Genomic DNA, 22,151 nt, shown 5'->3' on the forward strand with positions numbered 1-22,151 from the left:
TACAAATTTAGCTCAGCTGTCCAGTTGAATGACAAACCCCCGAAAACTATAGATTTCTTCTGCCTGATGTAACCTTCCTTACACTATAATTTTACATCAATTTGTGTAGTCATTTGATTACTCCCTGGCTGCTCGTTGTCAGCTCCATAAGTATAAGGACTGTTTTCCGCACTCAGGATTGTGTCCCTAGTAACTGAAGTGTGACTGTGGTTGCTTAAGTTTTTTGAAGTTCCCTTATTCTTATAATACAGTGCTTATAAGAAGAAACTCAAATCTGTATGAATTACAGAATAGTCTCTGCTGCCTTAAGCTTCTGTGTCAATCCTTGGTACAGACCTTGCCTCTTGTTGTGTCCTTCCTCCAGTAGGCCTATAACTAGCAATTTTTGAGAAATCAGTTCATTTCTAGAAAACTGAGAAATCCACTGCTGAACATGGAGAGAAAATTTTTAAGAAAAACAGAGGGTGAGGGAGGGAGTTGAAGAAAATGAAGGTTTGACACATCTGGATAATGATATGTGATAAGAAGGGAAAATAAAGAGTTTAGAAAAACAGCAAAAACTGAAGACAGAGCGATACAGACTTTGTTCAAGGAATATTATTCCTTCTGTGAATTTATTGCAAGATTCGCTGTCTTCCGTGTTGTCTTATTTAGTTAATCTATATATTGTCTTATGTGTATATAACCTTTGGCTTCAATAACCATATCGGATAAAGGAGAGTTATAGGAGCTATACATTGAGTATCCAAGCAGCAGTGGAAGCTTATGAACTGACAAAAGACAACAACAGCAAAAATCTGTGGCTAGTGTTTATGTCCTCCATCGCAGGTTAGCAAAATGTCTTCTCAAAATAGTCTTACTTATTCATAGCTGCGTGTACAAAACTTCTTTAAATTGTGGAGCAGGTCCAGGGTTGCAATCTCTAATAAAGTAAATGGATATGTCTAAGTAATAAAATATCAATGTTTTAGGATATTTTACGTAAATGGTAAAAGAAGAGGGCAATGCAAAAGCAGTAAGATTCTTGACATTGTAATTGAAGATAAATCCATCAATGTCCGGGTCAATGCTAGTACTTGCAGTTCTCAGTGGGTCCCCAAGGTTCTCATTGGATATTTTAGTTCTAATTTTAGTCTCAGCGTGATCTATTCTGAGACATAGTGCAATGTAGCTGCTTTCAGAAAGCAATGGCAGCATGAATAAGGCTATGAAGTGAGAGATGTATCTTTTGTGGGGACAAATCCTATACAAGTCTAGTAAAGAAGCATGACCAAATAATTTATTTCAGCTGAATGTCAGATTGAAACTTTATTCAGTCAACTCAAAATGAGGGGCTAACAGGGTTATGTAAACCCTAATATGGATGTATAATGTGAGCTTACAAACATATACCATTTTACAAAAATTCTTAAAATCTGTTTTCCAATTATTTTTATCACATTGAAAACGAGGCTACATATCTCTGGCTTTCACAAACGAGTATTTACCTATGTCAAAATAGATAAAATTGTGTTTATTTGAATTTGCTCTAAATTTCAGTTTCATTAGGATCATTTATAATTTGAAATGTCATATGATAAGTTTGCTTTCACCTTAAAATGCATGTTTAACTAATTTAGATAATTTGTTAATGTACAAGATTTGTTCATGTAGAGCCCCATCCTGAAACAAAGAAGGAAAATTAACATCTCTCAGGGAAAAGATTCCCTTATTGGCTGTCCAATGCACGGGGACCAGCCCTGAAGCCATATACGCACAAAAACAAAAACAAGCTCAGCAAAATTTGTGGACACATGTACATGCACACACACACACACACACACACACACACACACACACACACACACACACACACACACCCCTATCAAATACCATACAATAATAACTTTTAAAAACTATCAACATGAGACAGTCAGGGACCAGGTACGTGAGGGGTTCAAGGGAGGTTACCTAGGAGAAGCTTGAAGGAGAAAAGGGAAGATGAAACATGGTATAATTCTATTTCAAAATTAGGAAGGTTTTTTTTTATCAGCTAAGTATACTCAACTGCAAAAATCTGAAAGCCAAAAATCCTCATTAAGTCTGTCAAGAGTTACTTTTAAGATCATAAATAACTTGATGCTGTAATGTGATATTCCTCAACTTATTTGTCTTATTTCCAGTACTTTTCAAGGATTTTCTGGGATTGATGATCAATCCCTTGGCTCTTATTAAGTCTACACAATTGGTGGTGATTTGTATTATAACATTTTTTGTGGATATGTTTACTTGATGTACTCTTGGATGAAACTTCATTAAACAGCAATTACATTCTCCCTTCTCTATTACTTACTATGGCCAGAGCACCAAATATATTGACAGTGGTTGAAGAAATTTGTTTCATTTTACATTTTACCTTCTTTGTGTACTTCTCCTGGTTTTGTATCTTTTAAAGCTAATTTTCCAAGAGTATTATATTTTCATCACTTTTGCTATTTAAAAAAGTGGTTAGTTGACCCATATTTGTAACATGAGTATTTATTAACATAAATATGATAATTTAAATTATCAGCAAGAGTCTTCAAATTTCTTTCTATGGATTTCTCAATTTCTTTAATTTACCTGGTATGGTCTGGGAAGAAAAACGTAGTTTAGAACTCTCTGCCTTTTTAAAGGTCATGTTGCATCTGCTCCTCCTTTGCTGCTTTATAAACTCACTATTAGGAAATATTTATTCTATGAAATATGCTAGCCCACAACTAACTTTTACCATAGAATCTGAACTCTATCTTAAACAAATTATTTTTGGAGAAGACAAACATATGACTTGTTTCATTCTTTTCTGTCCTTATGATAAAGTTCTTGTTATGCACCAAATTTGGCAGTATAATTTTGCATACAATGACTTCTGCAATTAGTTCTTGAGAGCTTCCAGGAATTCCCTACAAAATTAAACACAGTGTTTGTATATAAAAGAACTATAATCATCTTTCTACTTTCTATTGATCACGCTTCCTTTATTTGTAATTGCTTATTTTGGGGTTTCTGCTTACTTTTGAGATTTGGTAGATGCTATATTCTCATTAAAACATGCAGCTAATGAACATGGTTGAACAAGTGTCTCTGTCCTAGGTTGTAGGGTCCTTTGCATATGTATCCAAAAGTGGTATAGATGAATCTTGAGGTAGAGCTCTTCACAGGTTTCTGAGAAACCACCACACTGATTCATTAATGGCCGTACAAGTTTGAACTCCCATCAGTAATGGATGAGTGTTCCCAAGATCCACACTAGCGTGAACTGTCACTTGTTTTATTAGTCTTAACCCTCTGATTTGGCTAAGATAAAATCTCCAACTAGCTTTTACTTGCATTTCCCTGATGAATAAAGGTGTTGGGCATTCTAAGTGTTTCTCAGTGATTTGTGTTTCCTCTTTTGAAAACTCTGTTTATATATACCCCATTTTGTAATTGGGTAGTTTTCCTCATGTACTATTTTTTTTTTAGTTTTCTAAAAAAATATATTTTAGATAGTAGTCCTTTATTGGATGTGTGTTTAGTAAAATTATTTTCCATTCTATAGCCTACTTCTTTGTCTGAATGATGGTGTCCTTTGCCATAGAGAAGCTTTCCAGTTTCATGACATCCCATTTGTTAATTGTTGTTCTTAGTGCCTGTGCTATGTATGTCCTTTATAGAAAGGCTTTGCCTGTGTCAAGACTATACCCTATTTCTCAATTATCAGATTCTGTATATCTGTCTTTAGATTGAGGTCCTTGACCAATTTGGAGTTGAGTTCAATTTTAAAAATATATAAGTAAAATAAAAATGAATTCTAGATAAGAGACTGTTTATTTCTAGGATGCAGAATGTATAGTTCACCATTACTGTTTAAAGAATCTTTAAGAACCATTGCATTTCATTTACCAAGCCCCATTCAGCACATGTAAATTCTGAAGTTGTCATGTAGTCTGCACTTGGAGAAAACATAGTGGAAGCCACTCAGTAACATATACTTGAAGACATGCATGCATTGAAATAGGAAAAGCATGCACATATTGACTTTGTGTGACACTGAAGCATGGCATGGTTATCTATACAGCACACACTTAAGAAATGCAAAACCAAGTTTCAAAACAATTAGCAAAAATTATTTTCTAATGTCTTGAGTTTATGGGTTTGTTTTGCACTGTATTCACTGCTATCCTGTGCTGCAAGCAGCCTGCACACCACGAGTTAAACAACACTTCCCTATGAAATAATCAACATGATTCTAAGTATTCTCTAATATCATGAAGTGTTTGATAAATACACTGAGAAATAGTCTATGAAATTCAACTTTGCTGAATTTTTCCTTATTTTACTTGGGATTTTCTGGACATTCCTACATGATTTCTTTTATCATAATAAAGTCACTGCTCTCTGAGAAACTCAAACTGATGGGAGAAAAAGGGTCATTTTGATATATGTTAATATATGTGAAATTCCTTAAGGATTTTTTTTTTGCATTTTTTGGCATCTCTGGAAGTAATTATATCTTGATAAGAAATACTAGGACATATAACTAACATGTTGGTTTGAATTTTTATTATTAAATATTATGTATTATGAGGAAATTCATGTCAGGACTACAGTCTTACTACATTAATGCATTGGATGTGGGTTCACTGAAAGACAAACACTTATAAGTATAACTGTGCATAACCTTGACTATCCTTTGACAGCCATTACTTTTCAACTGAAGTGTGAAGTCCAATTTCCTTTCACAAAACAAACCCTCTCATATAACCAGAACTGTGCTCAAACAACAGAACATGTCTTCATCCACAATGTCCTTACGATCCTTCATTCTATCTTTCTACTGAGACTAATAGGGCAGGCCTATTTCTTAACTTTTTCAGAAGCTGAGGCGGGTGAATGGCAAATTGCAGGCCAGTCTGTAAGATGTATCAAGATCTTGTCTATAAATAAATAAACAAACTATGATGTGATTGAGACCCTTCCTCACAGTACCCGTAGTGCAAGAAAAATTAACAAAAAAAGCAAAAGCAAAAGACAATTATTTCATAAGGTTAATTGTAATCTAGATCTCCCCGTGTGGTAGGAGCTATATTTGGTATCTGAGCTTTATGCTTCTTAGATCCAACCGTATCAATCTATATTTATTGTTCATTTATTTATGACCAGTTAGTATTTCACTGAATCATTTACAATCTATATTAACTAAGGCAGGTACATGGACGCTAGCTTTCTTTGTTTTCTCTATAAATTTTCTTTGGTGGATACACACATGCATTTCCTGGGAAGTAGGATAAGGAATGGTATTAACAGGAAGTGGATTGTACATGTCACAGAAAGCGGAGACTGTGCTGGACAATCTAGCTTCTTCTCCAGATGACTCTGAAGAAGCAGTGGGTATGGTTTTGTTAAAAAAAAAAAAAAAGAATCTAACTCACTCATTTTTTTCAATCCCTTAAACAACACACAGGTAGAAGTCAAAGCACGCAGAAAGGGACACTACAAATAGATTCTACTGAAATAGACAAGATTAATATGAACGTCTCTTAATGTTTGCGAATTTTTCTTTTTCAGTTAAATGTTCCCCACTTGTTCTATATGAATCCTGAGAAAAACATTCAATGTCTACTCATCTTAGTTGCATCTTTTGTTCTGTTCTGTAGAACAAAATGATTAATAGTTTTAGGGACAACAGTAATTGCTCAGAAGTTTAGAAAAAAAAGTGTTGTGCTTCCGAAGGACCCCAATTTAGTTTTCAGCTCCCATAAGACAGTTCACAACCATTTATAACTCCAGTTCCAGATCCAATACTCTTTTCTGGCAGCCAAAGATAATACACATGATGCGCATACATACATGTGTGCCCAACATTCATATACATAAAATAAAAATAAAGAAGTTTTAAAACCATGACTTGATTTTTTTTCTGTTATATACCCTTTGCAGATGAACCTGACTGTATTTCTTTGGCAAAAAAATGTTTTTATTGTTATTTGGTTTTATTTTATTCTCAAGCTTGGCTGTGCCTCTTTCTTTATTCATCAGTACCAAAAGCCAACAGAAGTGCAAGTTCCCAACTCCAGTGTCTTCCATTACTCATTCTAGAGCCGAAAGCAGCCCGGGTGTCTAAAACCAGAACAGATGACTAAGCAGATTTAAAAAAAAAAAAGTCCAGCTAAATTCTCTCTATCCAGACTGTTTCAAAATAAGAAAGTAAGCACAGAGAACAGAGTCCTCACCTAGTGCCTTGGTGGCATTCACTAGTCACCAGGCTTTGCTGAAAAGAGGAGATTTCTATGGAAATGAAAATTACCCTCCTGTGAGTATGAGGAGCTCATAAAACAAGAAGAGTTTGTAAAGGTCAGCAAGCAGGGACGGTTTTCTCCTGGGGAAACATGTCTAAATAGCCCTGAGAGAAAGAGAAAGAGGGAGGGGAAAAAAGTTTAACTCGAAGAAAGTAAAATGTGCAAACTTAACAGTTTCTGGATTATCATTTAATTATAGCCATCAATCACCTGGCAGCCGCTTCTCCCAGTACCCTAGAAATCCCATCCAAAGCCATATGATCCAACCAGCGGAAAACACACAGCCCATTAACAACCCTAAGGACGGAAGCAATATGAAGGATAATAGCCTGAATAAGACTTTAAGAAACTACCTAAAATTAGAACAGTTGAGTCCCTCTTACCACAAATTCTAGGTACATGCAAGAGTAAAACTCCTTTTAATTAACAAGGTAAGTACTGCCTCTTCCCTTCTCCCAGGCTGGACGATTTTCAAAGGGCTTCACTTTCCAGATGCTCTTATTTCAGTCTTTATTTTCACTAATGTTGGAAACTGACCTGCACTTAGTCATTTTACGAATGTGGATTTATAGTCTCTTTAAATGAGGACCTTTTAAAGTTGAACATTTACACACACATTTGTTCCATTAATTGGTACCAGGGGATGCCAACAAATGTCTTCTGGATAACTGTTATTTATAAGCTTTAAAGTGTTTTAATTTCTTTCTATTTTTTTTTGAGGGATTCATATTTCCTTGCTCTAAATTCTGTACCTTTTTAAGGAATTATGTGACTTTAGTCTTTTAAGCTCCAATGTGTTGAGAAAAAGAGAAAAATGTTTGAACCGTGGTAATCCCCCCTGCCATGCTGTATTTATCTCCCACTAGGTACCCAAATGCTTGCTCCTCTTCTCAGGCAGATAATTGCACTGGGGTTGCAACCAGAGAGAAAACTGAGCTGGTGCTAAGCAGTGGATATAAAAAGAAGTGTTGCCTGGTAGAAGTAAATAGAATGAGACTATACTCTCTGCCCTCGTTTATTTCTGAAACCACAAATGCCCAGAGAAATGCTTTATATGCATACAGAGATCTGTCTGCCATCGTGCCTGGTTTTGAACTTGTCTTAGTTTCTGTGCATCCTGTGATTTCAGTCTTTTGACCGCTTCCCACATTGCTTGCTCTAAACATGGATTGCCTCGCCTTCAAGATCCCTTGTGTTTTTTAAATATAATCTTGTTTTGTTACCTGTTTCCCCAACAGAGTTCGTCAGGTGATTTAATGATCAGAAACATTCAACTGAAGCACACCGGGAAGTATGTGTGTACGGCGCAGACAGGGGTGGACAGCGTTTCATCTGCAGCTGAGCTCATAGTGAGAGGTAAGCAGTGACACCTCCTACATGGTCTAACAATGCCTTCCATGAGCATCCTCACTGGAAGAAAAACATAGTGAGATACCATACAAGAACATCCCTGACATCCGTACACCAGAAGATATGACAAGAAGAATGTGTTAATTCAAAGAAATGAAAACCTCAACTCTGCACTTCGAATAGGTCCTGCTGGAATTGGCATTCCACAGCCACTGCCAAGTGTTTTTCAGCATGTCATTAATTCGGCAAATGTATTTAATAGGAGAGAGAACGTGGTACATGTGTGTATCTGCCCCCAAAAGAATAGACATTATCCATAGTGATAGAAAAAAAATCACTAACCTTGGTTGTTATCTAGGTTAATGATTCACGGCTAGGCTAAAGAAATAAATGTCCAAAACATATCACATAACATAACACAGTGAGGGAGCAAGCCGAGATATGTTTCGCAGGAAGGCATCCCACCTGAAGCAGAAGACACTGAAGTTGGAAACGTGCAGAAGATGCTGAATTTAGAAAGGTACAGGGATAATGCTGCATAGACCCTCAGTAAGTGGGTACCACCTATAGTCACATAGTGTTATGAATCATGGCTTCCTCTCCAGATCTCACATCTGACAATGGAAACATGCACACAGGGGTAGTTTTACTGCCATTTAAATGGTCTCTTCCCTTGAGTGCTTTTGAAAGCAGGATCAGTTGCTGGTATTAACGTGACAGGATAAGCCTCTTCACTTTGATAGAAGGGGATGGCATTTTTCGGGGGGATGCTCTTTGCATTCTTGCCTCCTTTAGGTTCACCTGGACCACCAGAAAATGTGAAGGTAGAAGAGATTACAGACACAACAGCCCAGCTCTCTTGGACAGAAGGCACAGACAGCCACAGCCCAGTTATATCCTATGCAGTCCAGGCTAGGACACCTTTCTCCGTGGGCTGGCAAACAGTCACGACAGGTAAAGTGGGTGGGCGAAACAGAGGGCAGCTGCTTGGAGGGATGTGTATCGACTGAGGTTCTTAACCTTCTAAACTGTCCATGTTTAGTACCTGAGGTCATCGATGGCAAGACACATACGGCTACTGTCGTGGAGTTAAACCCGTGGGTGGAATACGAATTTCGAGTTGTAGCCAGTAACAAAATTGGAGGTGGAGAACCGAGTTTACCCTCAGAAAAAGTAAGGACTGAAGAGGCAGGTTAGTGCTTTTGTTTTCTGAGTAATGGGTTAATAGATTTACCTGGGGTGTGTATTTCTATTAGTTCTGGTCTTCCAGCTACCAGGAGATCTGTCTCAATAATCCATTGTCACAATGGCATGACCTTTCTAATGGCAGACTTTGCTGTATGGCATTTATCAAAAGACACACGGACGAGGCTGTGATGTAGTGTGACATTCCTGAGCATTCAGGCTGTTGCAGATGATCATTAGTGTGTGTTGAGTGACTATGCTTTTGTCACTTAAGGTTATAATTGCTATCTGACATAGTTACCTGTTAGCAGGAGAAACATTGTTTCCGTTTAAAAAGAGCACTGACAAATTGGTCTGATAATACCACTGGGAGCTATGCTGCCACGAAAATGCATTCTGCCACCACACTCAGCAAGTGCACGTAAGCAATTGATGAGCAGTATGTTATGGCTCCATAAGTGTTAGGTTATGAAAGCATCATTTTAAGAATTTATACGAGATAAATGGCAATGTGTCAGAAAGCTACATTCATCATTCTAAAAATACGCTATCATCAAACTCAAAGTTAGCAGGTACACCTGTCATTCCTTTAGAGAGGCACCTGGGTGGGTGGAGGGGCGGGACATCAGGCCTTCTTTTCCCAGAATCACTGGTATTAGTATTAATTAAAGTGAGTCACGAGATACAGTAAACGTATCACTTGAGGCACTAAGCCAAAGGAGATGTGGACTATGCTGGCACAGTTTTACCAATGCCTCTTTCCTCGGGATAGTAACCTGATGTTTGCACCGGGTATTGTGGGAAACAGGTAGTCTGAAGAGCGCTGCCTCTCATCTTCATTTGTTCGCACAATGTGTGTGTAGGGTCCATCTGATCTGCCTCCAGCCAATACAGCTGTACACGTCACACAGGCCCCCTGCAGCAGATGTTGTGTTCTAGTTGCATCTTAGAATTTAGCAGCCAAAAGGTTCTCAGCATGAGTCAGAGAGCTGGTGCCTGTGGGAGTTTTTATCAGGAACATTCCCTAGCAGGACCTGAGGGTTCCAGCCTGTGTGACTCTCAACCAGTCCCCATGCCATGCCGAGACTCCCTTCCCAACCTGGAAGAATCCCTGCTAAACGGATTCCCTGTCAGTCCTGGGGGATCACTGTTTCTTATATTTCTGTCACCCTAGTGCAAAGTAGCTTTCATTTGGGTTATAGTTTTTCGTATTATTTTATGTAAAGAATATAATTTGATGACTTTACCAAGACATTTCATAAATGTATGTGGATAGAAGTTTGATGATCTTACTAATGAGATACAGAACTGTACCTACACACATGCGTCTGTATAATGTACCTGCAGTGTATCACTGATAAAACTCAATGATACTGCAAATAAGCAAATAAGACTCCTTTCAGGTATCACTATATAAAAGTAGTATTTTGTCTCTGTGTCTCTTAACTCATACAGCTCCAGAAGTGGCACCTTCTGAGGTCAGCGGAGGCGGTGGAAGTCGGTCAGAGCTCGTGATAACCTGGGATGTAAGTGTGTGAGCAACATCTTTCACAGCAGGGTATTTCTCTTCATCCAATCATTACAACCACCAGGAATGTACTGGTGGTGATGATAATGATGACGGTGGTGGTGGTGGTGGTGGTGGTGATGGTACTTTTGTTTATGGTAGTAGTTGTGGTGGCAGTGATGCTGGTATTGGTGCTGGGTTTGGTATTAGTATCAGCAGTGGTATTGCCAAGTGAGGTTGATGGAGATAAGACTCATGTTGCTAATTTTAGTGTTCTAGTGCTGGTGATAGTACTAGCGTTTGCACAGGTAGAAGTGTGGAGCTGTTGGTCATGTGGCTGAAGGGACTGCTGTTGCTGTTCTTGATGGCACTAATGGTGTCAGTGTTTGGGGTGTTGGTGGGTCTGGTGCTAGTAACAGTACAAGGACCTGGTGATGCCACTGATGTTGGGAATGGTGCTGTTGGTTCTGAGAGTAGTATTGGTTCATAGTGTCTGTAGCAGTGGTAGGATGAGTGGAGGTATTGGCACTGGTGCTCCTGTTAATGTTAGTGATTCTTGTGGTACTAGTGCTGATGCTGATAGTGATGGTACTGTTGGTGCCACTGGTAATGTCTATAGCACTGAATGTGCTGGTGGTCGCAATGTTGATAGTGCTGATGGCGATGGTGGTAGCATTGATGGTGGCAGTGATAGTAGTGATGATGGTCTTGGTAGCAATGCTTGTGGTAGTGCTTGCGGTCATATTGCGCTAGAGATACTAGTACTGCTAGTGGTAGTGATGATGACATGAGTGGTTCTAGTACTTGTGGTGGTATAGTAAGGATGCTGTAGCCAATTCAAATGATGCCGCTTCTGGTAGTAGTGCCCTTGGTGGCAATGTTGGTAATACTGGTGCTGATTCCAGTCCTACCAATCTTCCTGGTGGTACTTAAGGAATTAGTGGTACCTCTAATGGCCTAAGTCATGGTGCCTCTTGTGTTGGTTCTGTTGGCAGTAAAAATGACAGTAATGTGTATGCTGATAACACCAATATTGCTGGAGATATGGATGATGCTTATAACAATACTGGTGATTGTGCTCACAGTACTGCTGATGGCACTGTTTTGGGTAATATCAGTGGTTTTGCTATGCCTGGTATTGTTGTCTGTAGTACTGGTGGTTTTTGTTGAACTATCTGTACTAATTCTGGTGGGTTTTGTCGTATTGGATCTGTCAGGAGGACTGGTGGTGCTGGTATTTCTGTAGAGCTAGAGGCATCAGTGATAGTAGAAGATCTAGGAATATTGATGTGGGTCATGCAAGGTGTTCTTACTGATAGTGCTGAAAGTGATAGGTTATAGCTAGCAGAATAGGTGCTGTTTGCTAATTCCACATTCCATGCTAATTTTTCTGCTCATTTCTGCTCATGTGCTCATTTGCACATACTGTTTTCATTCCATCCTTATAATGTGGTATCAGTGAAAGAAGAAAGGCAAAGAGATAAATGTTTTGATCAAAATTGCATGGCTCTTGAACATAGTACTGAGAATTAGGCCTTAACAGTTGACTCTTGCTCCCTCATAATTTTTTTGTGTAGCCCTGTGTGTACCACTGATGTTCGTAGAACATTATTTATGCAAGTGTCTACTTTCTTGCTTGTTATTCTCTTAGATTTAGCTTTATGTTACAATTAGGAAATTCTATAACAATGAATTGAACATTTAAAATATACTATATCTGAATTATCTAAAATTTGCAGATGTTGGCTAACATTACATTTTCCCATGGTGCAGTATGTATAAGTAGAATTTATTACTTAATCACATGCAGCTGTGAATGTAGTGTATTGTATTAACTTCCTTTTTTCTCTACTTTTTTTTTTTTGTACCAGGTCTTAATATCCAAATACGACCTTTTCTATAACATTAGAATTTATGGATTTGATTGTTTTTATTTGTCTTAAAATAACATGTGCGCTTGATTGAAAGTTCATGTTATTAGAAATTTGGACCATGTGATATGCTAATATTTGATTATCAAAGAAGATGTAAGAGCATTCATTATCTAGATGCCTGTGAGTGAGTGACATATGCCTGGTTAAAAGCAGCTCACCTGACTTTCCCATTGTGCTTTTCTTCTTTTTAAAAGACACCTGCTTAATTCCATTTGGACCATTATTTAATGACTTTCAAGTGCACAGATGATATTTCCATCATCTTTTGCCGTGAGCTTATGTGTGTGGATGATTTAGTCTGTCTTTTCTTTGTAGCCTGTCCCTGAAGAACTACAGAATGGTGGAGGTTTTGGGTACGTGGTTGCCTTCCGCCCACTTGGGGTTACCACCTGGATCCAGACAGTGGTGACATCCCCAGATAACCCAAGATACGTCTTTAGGAATGAAAGCATCGTGCCTTTTTCACCATATGAAGTTAAAGTGGGAGTTTACAATAACAAAGGTGAAGGACCCTTTAGCCCAGTGACAACAGTGTTCTCTGCAGAGGAAGGTATGGAAAAAAACAAAGGCTTCGGTTCCAATCTAATAGATGCATTGGTTAAAAAAAAATGTCTTGAGAGTTCTTTGTGACTTTACATATACATTTTTTTCTAAAGGAGCAGTCATCACAGCTGTTGTTGTGTATCCAGTGTGGGTCATAAAGATCAACCAAACCTTACTAGAAATATTAAGAGTCACCAGGATAGTTACCAAGCATAATGACCAGTTAAAACTGTTCATCAATCACTCCCGTCCTGAGTTTCATCTTCTGAACCATGAGATATTGTCACCTTGCAAAGCTCATTTTTCTTCTTGATATAAAAATTAAGCAACTCTTTAAAGTATCCTGAGCCAGTATTTCCTATGGTCTCAGCAAATTTCAGGAGCATGGTGGAAAATGAGAATCAGGAGATTGACGTAAAAGGCATGTAGAGTTTGTATCTTTGAAGGATGACCACTCAACCACATACTTTACTCAGAACCTGCTCAGTCATTCTGTCTTTCTTACATAACTCCTCAAGAAATCAAAACATAATATGTTCTTTCAAGCCCTCTTAAGAACATGATACTGAAGTTAGGAAAATCAAGCAGAATTGCCATTTGAGATATTGGCAACTGAACGATAGCCCTGTTATCAAGTTGTATCTTATAATGATGGCAGAAGCTGCCATAGTATATGGAGTGGGTACCACCTGCCAGATATTGCCATGCTGAATTTTCAACTAAAGGTTGAAGCACAGGATGAATTATTAGTCTCCATTTATAAATGAGAAAGTGGAAGCTTGATGAAAGATAAGAAGGAATTTGCCAAAATATGTTTATTAAATGGAAAATACAACTTCACCCAGGAATGGCATTAGTCATTATGAACTTATGAACCATGATAGCATGTTGTCTCTTCTTTCTATAGACCTGATAGTAAATTATCAAACATGATTCAAAGCAGACAGTTCTAGTACAGTCAGTTTTACTAAGAATCCCATCTCAAGTCTTATATTTTCATTTTCTATTAATGGGGAGGAACAAAAATAGCTATAAAAGTCTTTTCAAAAGAGAGATCCTAATGTCTATAGCCAGCCTCATTTTCCGGAAACTACCAGACTTATAAGGGGAGACCAGAATTTATGGTACGATAAGCCAGGAAATCTTTAGACATCTAAGACCTGAGTGTTGGTGGGAGAAAGTATAGACATCCACAGCTTTCTGCTTATTCTTGCCTTGCTCACTTCCCATCTTCTGGTACAGTTATTGTCACACTTGCAACACAGTCTAAAGGCTTTCTGTTCAAACAACAAAAAACAATTCTGGTTTGCTAAGAAAAGGTGAGATATACAGTAGAAATATGCTATAACACCTCAGTGGGCCAAAGTAAAATCTGATCAGCACACCTCATGCCAACCATAGTCAGATGGACTCAGAAAATGATCTGATCCTCTAGACTGCCAGCACTGGATTGCCTCTAAGTACTACTGGTGTCTCTGCCACAACCCTGAGAATCTCACTGTGCCTACCCTTAAACATTGATTCTATTTCTGTCTCATGTAGCCATGGCCAATGATAATTTAATACAGAAATGGATTTTGTATTGGAGAAATTTCTGCTAAGAATCAGTATCCTAAGGAAAGAGAATCTCTGTAGGCCCCATAAAGTGCAGGAATATTGGTTACAAAGGGGATTTCCTATGTAATAATGTGGACAAGTATACCTATTCCGTTGACAGCATCTGCAATCTATCTCATTTAAGTCTCTTCTTCTTTTGGACCTAGACTAGAAAAAGCACTCACTCAGTACTTATTAGTCAATGACCTTGACTTGACCTTGGCCTTTGTTTGGCATGATAACATGTCAGTAACATTTTTAGGTGAAGAATTCTCTAAACACCTGGTTTGGGATTAAAGGGAGGGGAACAAAAACAGGAATGGAGGAAAAAATGGACAGATGGAAGAAAGAAGAAAGACTCTAGGAAATAATTCCAAGGGATGAAAATGTAAGTTGCTAGGGCCATTAGGCAATGAAAACCTAGTGATTATGATATGACCTTTTCCTCATCAGAAGAGTAGCATCTGTATATTCAGGACATGATAAATGGCACACGCGCTCTCTCTCTCTCTCTCTCTCTCTCTCTCTCTCTCTCTCTCTCTCTCTCTCTCTCTCTCTCTCTCAGGCCAGAAGAGGGTATCATATCACATTACAGATGGTTGTGGAACCACCATTTGGTTGCTGGGAATTGACCTCAGGACCTTTGGAAGAGCAGATAGCACTCTTAACCACTGAGCCATCTCTCCAGCCCCATGGTTTCAAATATTTTACAGAATACTATAAAATCTTCATGTGCTCAGTGTTTTTAATATTATTATTTAAGGAGTTTCAACCATGTATGGTGGTGCATTCCTGCAAATATAGTTCTCTAGAACCAAGACAGTATTATTTTTGTTAGTTCTGGACCTGCCCAGACCTCAGAAATAATGCTATGCCAGCTAGAACTACAAGGAAATATCCTGTCTCAATAATGTAAATTAAAAATTGAAAAAACAATAGAACTTTGGATGATTTGCCAATTGGGCAACATTCTCATTCTATCCCGATTTCTGTTTCTGAACAGAGCCTACAATAGCCCCATCTCACATCTCTGCCCATAGCCTGTCTTCCTCAGAAATTGAAGTTTCATGGAACACAATTCCCTGGAAGTTGAGCAACGGACATTTACTTGGCTATGAGGTAATTGCTTTACAATTAATACATGTTTATGTATTGCTGCTCTGTTGGTTAACTTCAAACTTTTCCTAACATCAACATCTCAGACAAATACTATCTTTAGCTGAAATTTTCTTACTGGTAGGAATATTGTCTCACCTGATTATTTAACTCTGCCAGGTAGATGGAAATAAGCAGTTGGGTGGAGAAGATTAGTGCGATAAATGTGTAATCCAAATCTTTATGTGGGCTTGCTAAAATAATAAGAGTGAGAATTACCAAGTTTGTATAATTATTTTGTTATCAGGAAAGCGTATTCCCCCATGCCCTGCTATTGTCCTATTTTCTCGGTGTTGTTACAGTGTGAAATGATTCTCTTCTAGACTCTAGACTATTTAGCTTTCTGTGACATAATTCACAGTTGCAGTGACCTCTGTATTTGGTAAAACAAGAAGAAATATTTAAAAGGAGGATATCTCAAGAACAAATAAAATGAAAGACAAAATAAGTCAGAAAGACAAGAAATGTTTGAGTGGAAAAGGTCATGCCACTTTGATAGAGTCCACATGCATAAAAAAGCTTAACCAGAAGTTAAAGGAAAAGTAAATTAACCTAGAAGGAATATAACCCTTTCCTAGTGAGTATGGACAGTGTAGACATCACTAAAGAAGATCCACTGGAGAGGGTTAATTCAGAATGTCACAGTAGGGCCATCCCACACATGTTGTTGAGTGATAGGAAGACCCAATATTTAGTCAGGAGCAGTGGAGCTAAGATCTGGAGAAATGAAAACAGTACTAAGTAACAATAGTATTTCTGGAATGATAGTTATGATTTCAGTCCTACCCATATTTGTATTCTTAGGAAACTCCTTGTCTTATGGTTCCTAATAAATAATAAAACACCATGACCAAAAGCAACATGGGGAAGAAAGTTTTTTATTCAGCTGATAATTCCCTGGCAACACTCCTGCACTGATGGAAGTAAGGGTGGGAACTCAAGCCACGAACTAGGAAACAGGAACGGAAGCAGAAGCCATGAAGGAATGCCATTTACTAGCTTGCTCCTCATCACTTTAGGCTAGGCTTACTTTCTTTTATAATTTACTATCACCATAGATGGGAAGATACCTCTCACATCAATCATTAGTAAAGAAAATGAGCTACGGACTTGCTTAGGGAAAGCTGCTTGAGCCATTTCCTCAGTTGGGATCCTCTTCTCAGACCATTCTAGCTTGTGTCAAGCTGACGACAAACAAAACAATGAGGACACTACCTCTTTGAGCAGCCAGGTGATTTGGACAGCCGTACATGCGTATGTTAGCTCCACACAGCCGTTTCCCCTTCTACGTTTCAGTCAGCCACAGGTGGTGGTCACCGGACAGTCACCTTACCTTAGGCAACTGATTTATAAGAAGTTCATCATTATCAGTTTGGTTCTTATTTACCCTACTTAAGTACTCTCTGGAAACATTCTACCCATTAAGGTGCTGTGTCAGATTCACAATTTACTTATTTACTACATTACAATATTTTGCAAGCTATTACTATAGGCATGTTGAACAAAGCTGGTAAGATTAGATGGAGCAGATATTCCTGTGTTGCCCTAAAGGATAAAACAAGCAAGAGCTTATTGAACTTTTAAAGGAACAAAACAACAGAGCCATTTGATAGCCATGTGAATCTAAAGTAGCCTTGAGAGTCTTTTTCGCTTTGCCCTTCTTCTCACTCAAGTCCTTTTATATTCGAAGAACTCCAAGGGTTTCCATTCCTTATAGCCAAACAAGTTGACTTAAATAAGTTAAAAAAAAAAGACTTAAATAAATATTAACAAGTGAGTTAGAGAAAGGACAAGCGTCGAAGCAGGGATGTTCAAGATAGTGACCATAGGCTACTTCCCCAGAATTACATGGGCTTATCAATAACTATGAATGAGATCTGTAAACTCTCCTTAAAACTAATGGATGAAAACATGTAGGAAAAGTTCAGTTTTCAATAAGTATCAGAAATGTGACAGCTGTTATGGTTAAGCATAAGAAGAACGAGTTTTGATAGAGAGAGAGACCAAATCAGAAACAAGAGATACTCACTTAAGAAAAAGAGAGAGTGGGGAAGGGTGTGAAACAGCATAAAACTGACCTCGGGGGGGGGGGGGGGAGGGAACGCCGAAGAAGTAGAATGTAGGAGTTTGGGCATCTGATTATGTAAAGTGGATGTAAGTAGAAGGTCATGGCAAGGCAGCAGCAACGGCTACCAAAGGTTAGAGAACTGACTGTTACAATGACGGTGAATGAGCTGGGGCACAACTGGAAAGCAATGAAGGTAAAGCAAGTTCCAGCTGTGTGCGCAGTTTCTTAAGCTTTGTGCTTTCAAGGAGTTGAACAAGGTGGCATATGGAAGGCATTTTTAATAACGTATGGCACAGGATAGTAAGAATCACTTGGGAGCTATGTTTGAGGGGGCTATCTAAAAGGTTTGTTTGTCGGTTTTGTTGCAGTGTGTAGTCTCCAGTAGACATTGAGTCCTACGCTTTCTTGCTTGAAGGGAACTTGAAGAAACTCAGGAAGAGCTGAGTCACCTGGCCTGACACCTACTAGCTTTCCTGTTATTCTTTCCATGGTATAAGAAATGTCCGTAGATTGCTCTATGTGTCTTGGAGGCTGCAGAGATGTGGAAATTTTGAGTTTTGGTCTAAAGCATTGTTTTAAAATAGGGATAGCAATGCCCAGATTCATGTCAGGACCACAGAAGGGAATACTTGTGTTCTCACACTCAGCAGAGATTTCCCATTCACCAAGGATAGCTCTGCACTTGGTACAACCGAAGTGGTAAAATCAAATGTCAAAAAATGACCTGCCCTGGCTTTGGAAAGGGAACCCCAGGAGGGCTGTAATTGAAATTTCCATTAGACGAGCCGGACAAAAGATTCCATTTTTAATCAAAACTAGTCAAAGAAAATCAACATGTACACTTGACACTCTTTACTTAGGAAAAAGAGATGGATGCCAACCTTGAATACTTTTGCCCTTACAAACAAAATGCTGGATCCTAAGTCTTAATACAACTGCACCTTTTGAAACACTTGGATAAATAGATAAGTACACCATACTGGACCTGTGGGCTAATAAAACATCCTGAGAGTATTGGGTGTTGGAAATTGTTAGCAGGGCCATGACATGTTGCTTATTCATGTGTGTGTACATGCACATGTGTTTGCAGAGGCCTAAAGTTGATGCTGACTGTCTGCCTCTGTTTATTCCCACCTTACATATTTTGACACAGAGTCTCTCACTGAACCTACAGTTCATCAATCTAGAAAGACAAGCTGGCCAGTAAGCCAGAGGTATCCACTTGTTTCTGCTCCCTAACATGGATGCTTAGGGGATACAACTGAATAAGAGAAATGACAGGTACCAGAGCTGCACCAGCTTTTTGCATTGGATTCTGGGGATTCAACTAAGTCAGACACATGAACCCTTTAGTGGCTGTGCTTTGTCCCTAGCCCTAATCTTTTGCGAAAACATGTAAATTTAGCTGTTGAAGAGTTATTCAAAAAAGAACATTTTATTGAGAATGGAATATGTTTATATATTTTTACAATCAAAGAGGCCAGTGGAAGTCACTACAGTAACTAGTAGTATTCATACCATTTTCATGAGTCCAGATCTTTCTGGGTGAGAGGATAGGTCCCGTATGGGACAGAGAACCTCACTTAATTGCTTGCTTCTGTTTCCCAAATTCTCGGGTCAGCATGCAAAAAGTTGGTTGAATTAATGCAATTTGGACTTTGCTGTTTGGTAAGTGAGCTTCAGTACATTCATAAAGATTCCCAAAGTCCACTTAAAATTGAGACAATAGTAGCCAATCGTCACAGGCGTACTTGAGACTTAAAGGAAAGAAAGCAGCACTTGTCAAAATGACCCGAGGAGACTGGCAGCTTCCACTTCTCTGTTTGGAATGTTGGCCTTTGGAGCAAGATTTCTCACACACACACACACACACACACACACACACACACAGAGAGAGAGAGAGAGAGAGAGAGAGAGAGAGAGAGAGAGAGAGAGAGAGAGAGAGAGGGAGGGAGAATATTAAGAAAATAAAATAAGTCCACTGTGCATCCATCAAGTGTGTGACCCCAAGTGTGTTGTTCCTATTACTTAGGAAGGCAAAGGACAAAGGACTGTAGGTGCAGTAATAATGACACTTTCTATATAAACTTTTGGGTTGGGGTGTATTTGCATTTTGAATACTCTTGCAAAACAGTAATGAACATGATGTTCAAATGTAGTGTGCAGTGTGTGCAAACGAAGGCATGACTTACAGTGTTTTGCAAGAGTATGTGTTCTGCACAAGGAAAGAGCAAATGAGCTAAGAGCTCCATGAACTAATTGAGAAAATGTAAAGAATTAATGTATGTTATTCTATATATGATAAAAATATACCTTTTCTTAGTTTCAGCAATTATTTCAAAATTAGCCTGAAAGAATAAATAACTCAGCAGAGTAGTTGATTATCAGACATGTGGCTGAATTTGTGGCTTGCAGTTTCCCGGGTTTGGCTTTGAACTTGTTGATCACTCCTGCCTCTCTCCCTCTCTCATCTCAGCGAGGACTGATCATAGCCGTGTGGCAAGCTGTGTACACGTCGTCATTAGCATCTAAACTAATTTCCTTTCTGATTTGACCAAGCATTAGTTGAGAAGCTCGTTTCCCTGGGCTCCAATTTAATTAACCTGCTAAGCGGTTACACTTGGGCTCATATCTTTCCTGGTGCCCTTTGGAATAAGAACAAGAGAGGCAGGCAGGATAAAAAAAGACACTTTATGGATATGGAATTTGGGCGCTTGAAGAAAAGAATGCACAGTTCTTGCATGTGCATAGTGACAATTTTTCTTCTTCTTTGAAACACTTTAATTTCTATTATATACATATTTATATACATATATATTCTTTGACAATATCATACATGTATATAATGCATGCTGATCACTTTCACCTCCCATCTTTTTTCTCCCTCCCACCCCTGTCAACCTCCCCCTCCTCCCTACAAATCCCTTTCCCACATGCAGTCTGTTCACTGTTATGACATACTGTGTTTAAACAGGGCCATCCATGTTCATGTGACCATGGGTATGAACTATCCATTGCAGCCTGGTGGGCTACCAATGAGGACTATCCTTTTAGGCAGTAGTTCAGGCAGGGACAAGAGATACATGTTTCCCTCGCCATGCATGACGGACAGTTGACAAGAAGCCTAGTCATGTACAAGACCACCTCAGATAACTGCAGCCAAGCCACTGGCTACCTATGGTCCCAATGATTGTGTTGAGAGCTGGTCTCTCTACAGTCACATATTCTTAGCTTCCGGAACACGTAGGAGTCTCTGAATTCACCATGATCCACTGCAAAGAGCGATTTCTCTTATCAAGGCTGAGAGGAGTATTTTTCTGTATGTGTATGGGTATAAGACAGTCTCCTCAAGCATTGGCAGCATCATTCAGGGACCATATCATTAAAGATAACTCTGCAAACACCAGCATCCCTCAGTTATCCATAGGACCACAGCTAAGGGTGAGACATCCTGAGCCCCACCCCCATCCATGCTGCATTGAGCATCTGCAGGTCTTGTGCATACAAGAACAGCAGCTGTCCATTCGTATCATTTATAGAAACTTACTGTATTCATTTGTCTGTTCATAGAACCTAGAAGAAAGAATTTCGGAATAAAAAAAAAAAGCTATCCTGGTTTGAGCAACGTGTGATACATACAGAATATAAAATGCCACACTATATGACATGAATATTGCCTCAGCATTTTTTTTCCTGTTGCTGTGATAAAATACCTCAACAAATGCAACTCAGGGGAGAAAGAGTTTGTTTCATCTCAGAGTTCAAGGCTATAGTCTAACCTGCCAGGAAAACCATGGCAACCATTCAAATTGTGTCCACAGTGAGGAACAGAGAGCAATGGGCGTGTGCTTCTGTTCAGTTTCCCTTCTCCATTTTTCCATTCCAGGATCCTAGTCAGGGAATGATGCCAGGGCATGTCTTCCATCTCAGTCAGTGCAATCAAGATAACCCCACAGACATACCCAGAGGCCCATCCCCCAAGTATTTCTACATCCCTTCAAGTTGAGAATCACAAGTGTGTACAGTCACTGCATGTTAAAAATTAGTTTCAATTTAAAAAAAATAAAAGAAGGGATAAGCTCATGAAGTCTGTGAAATAATCCTATACATGTTACTTAGCATACCAAGGCATATCTGAGGAGAACCTGATAGATTTTTGTTTTAAGTTTGGCAGAGGAATATAACACAGCAGAGTGCTTTGCTATGACTCCTTGTGGACTTGGTTTCCCAAAATATCTCAGCGGGGACTTTTTTGCATGCCTTCTATTTATTTCAATTTGTTTAGTGTAATAGCTACATTAAAATATTCATTCCTTTGCACACAATAACTACTTTCATCTATTTAAAAAAAGTGCTCTTGATTTAATACCTGTTCTATAGTGGCTAAGCAAAGATACCATGTTTTTCAATACAGCATCTTTATGTACTGCATTTGAGTTTACAGTTAAATTAAGTGAAATCTCTGATGCAGTGATCATAAAGAGTCCTCACAGCAGGAAGATTACTTTTGGGTA

At 38.7% G+C, this 22,151-nt stretch overlaps 1 protein-coding gene across 2 annotated transcripts in view; it reads left to right on the forward strand.

The window, feature by feature from the left end:
- The window catches only part of CNTN3 (contactin 3), a 351,187-nt gene that overhangs the window by 305,229 nt on the left and 23,807 nt on the right, over nucleotides 1-22,151 (forward strand). For both annotated transcript variants that reach the window (XM_084766357.1, XM_084766358.1), the window contains exons 14-19: nucleotides 7,538-7,655; nucleotides 8,445-8,603; nucleotides 8,692-8,841; nucleotides 10,290-10,360; nucleotides 12,591-12,825; nucleotides 15,418-15,533. In XM_084766357.1, the coding sequence (XP_084622483.1) occupies nucleotides 7,538-7,655; nucleotides 8,445-8,603; nucleotides 8,692-8,841; nucleotides 10,290-10,360; nucleotides 12,591-12,825; nucleotides 15,418-15,533 (849 nt within the window). The remainder of the gene's footprint in view (nucleotides 1-7,537; nucleotides 7,656-8,444; nucleotides 8,604-8,691; nucleotides 8,842-10,289; nucleotides 10,361-12,590; nucleotides 12,826-15,417; nucleotides 15,534-22,151) is intronic.

Source organism: Acomys minous (assembly GCF_964271855.1).
Source record: "Acomys minous genome assembly, chromosome: 17".
Lineage (NCBI taxonomy): Eukaryota > Metazoa > Chordata > Mammalia > Rodentia > Muridae > Acomys > Acomys minous.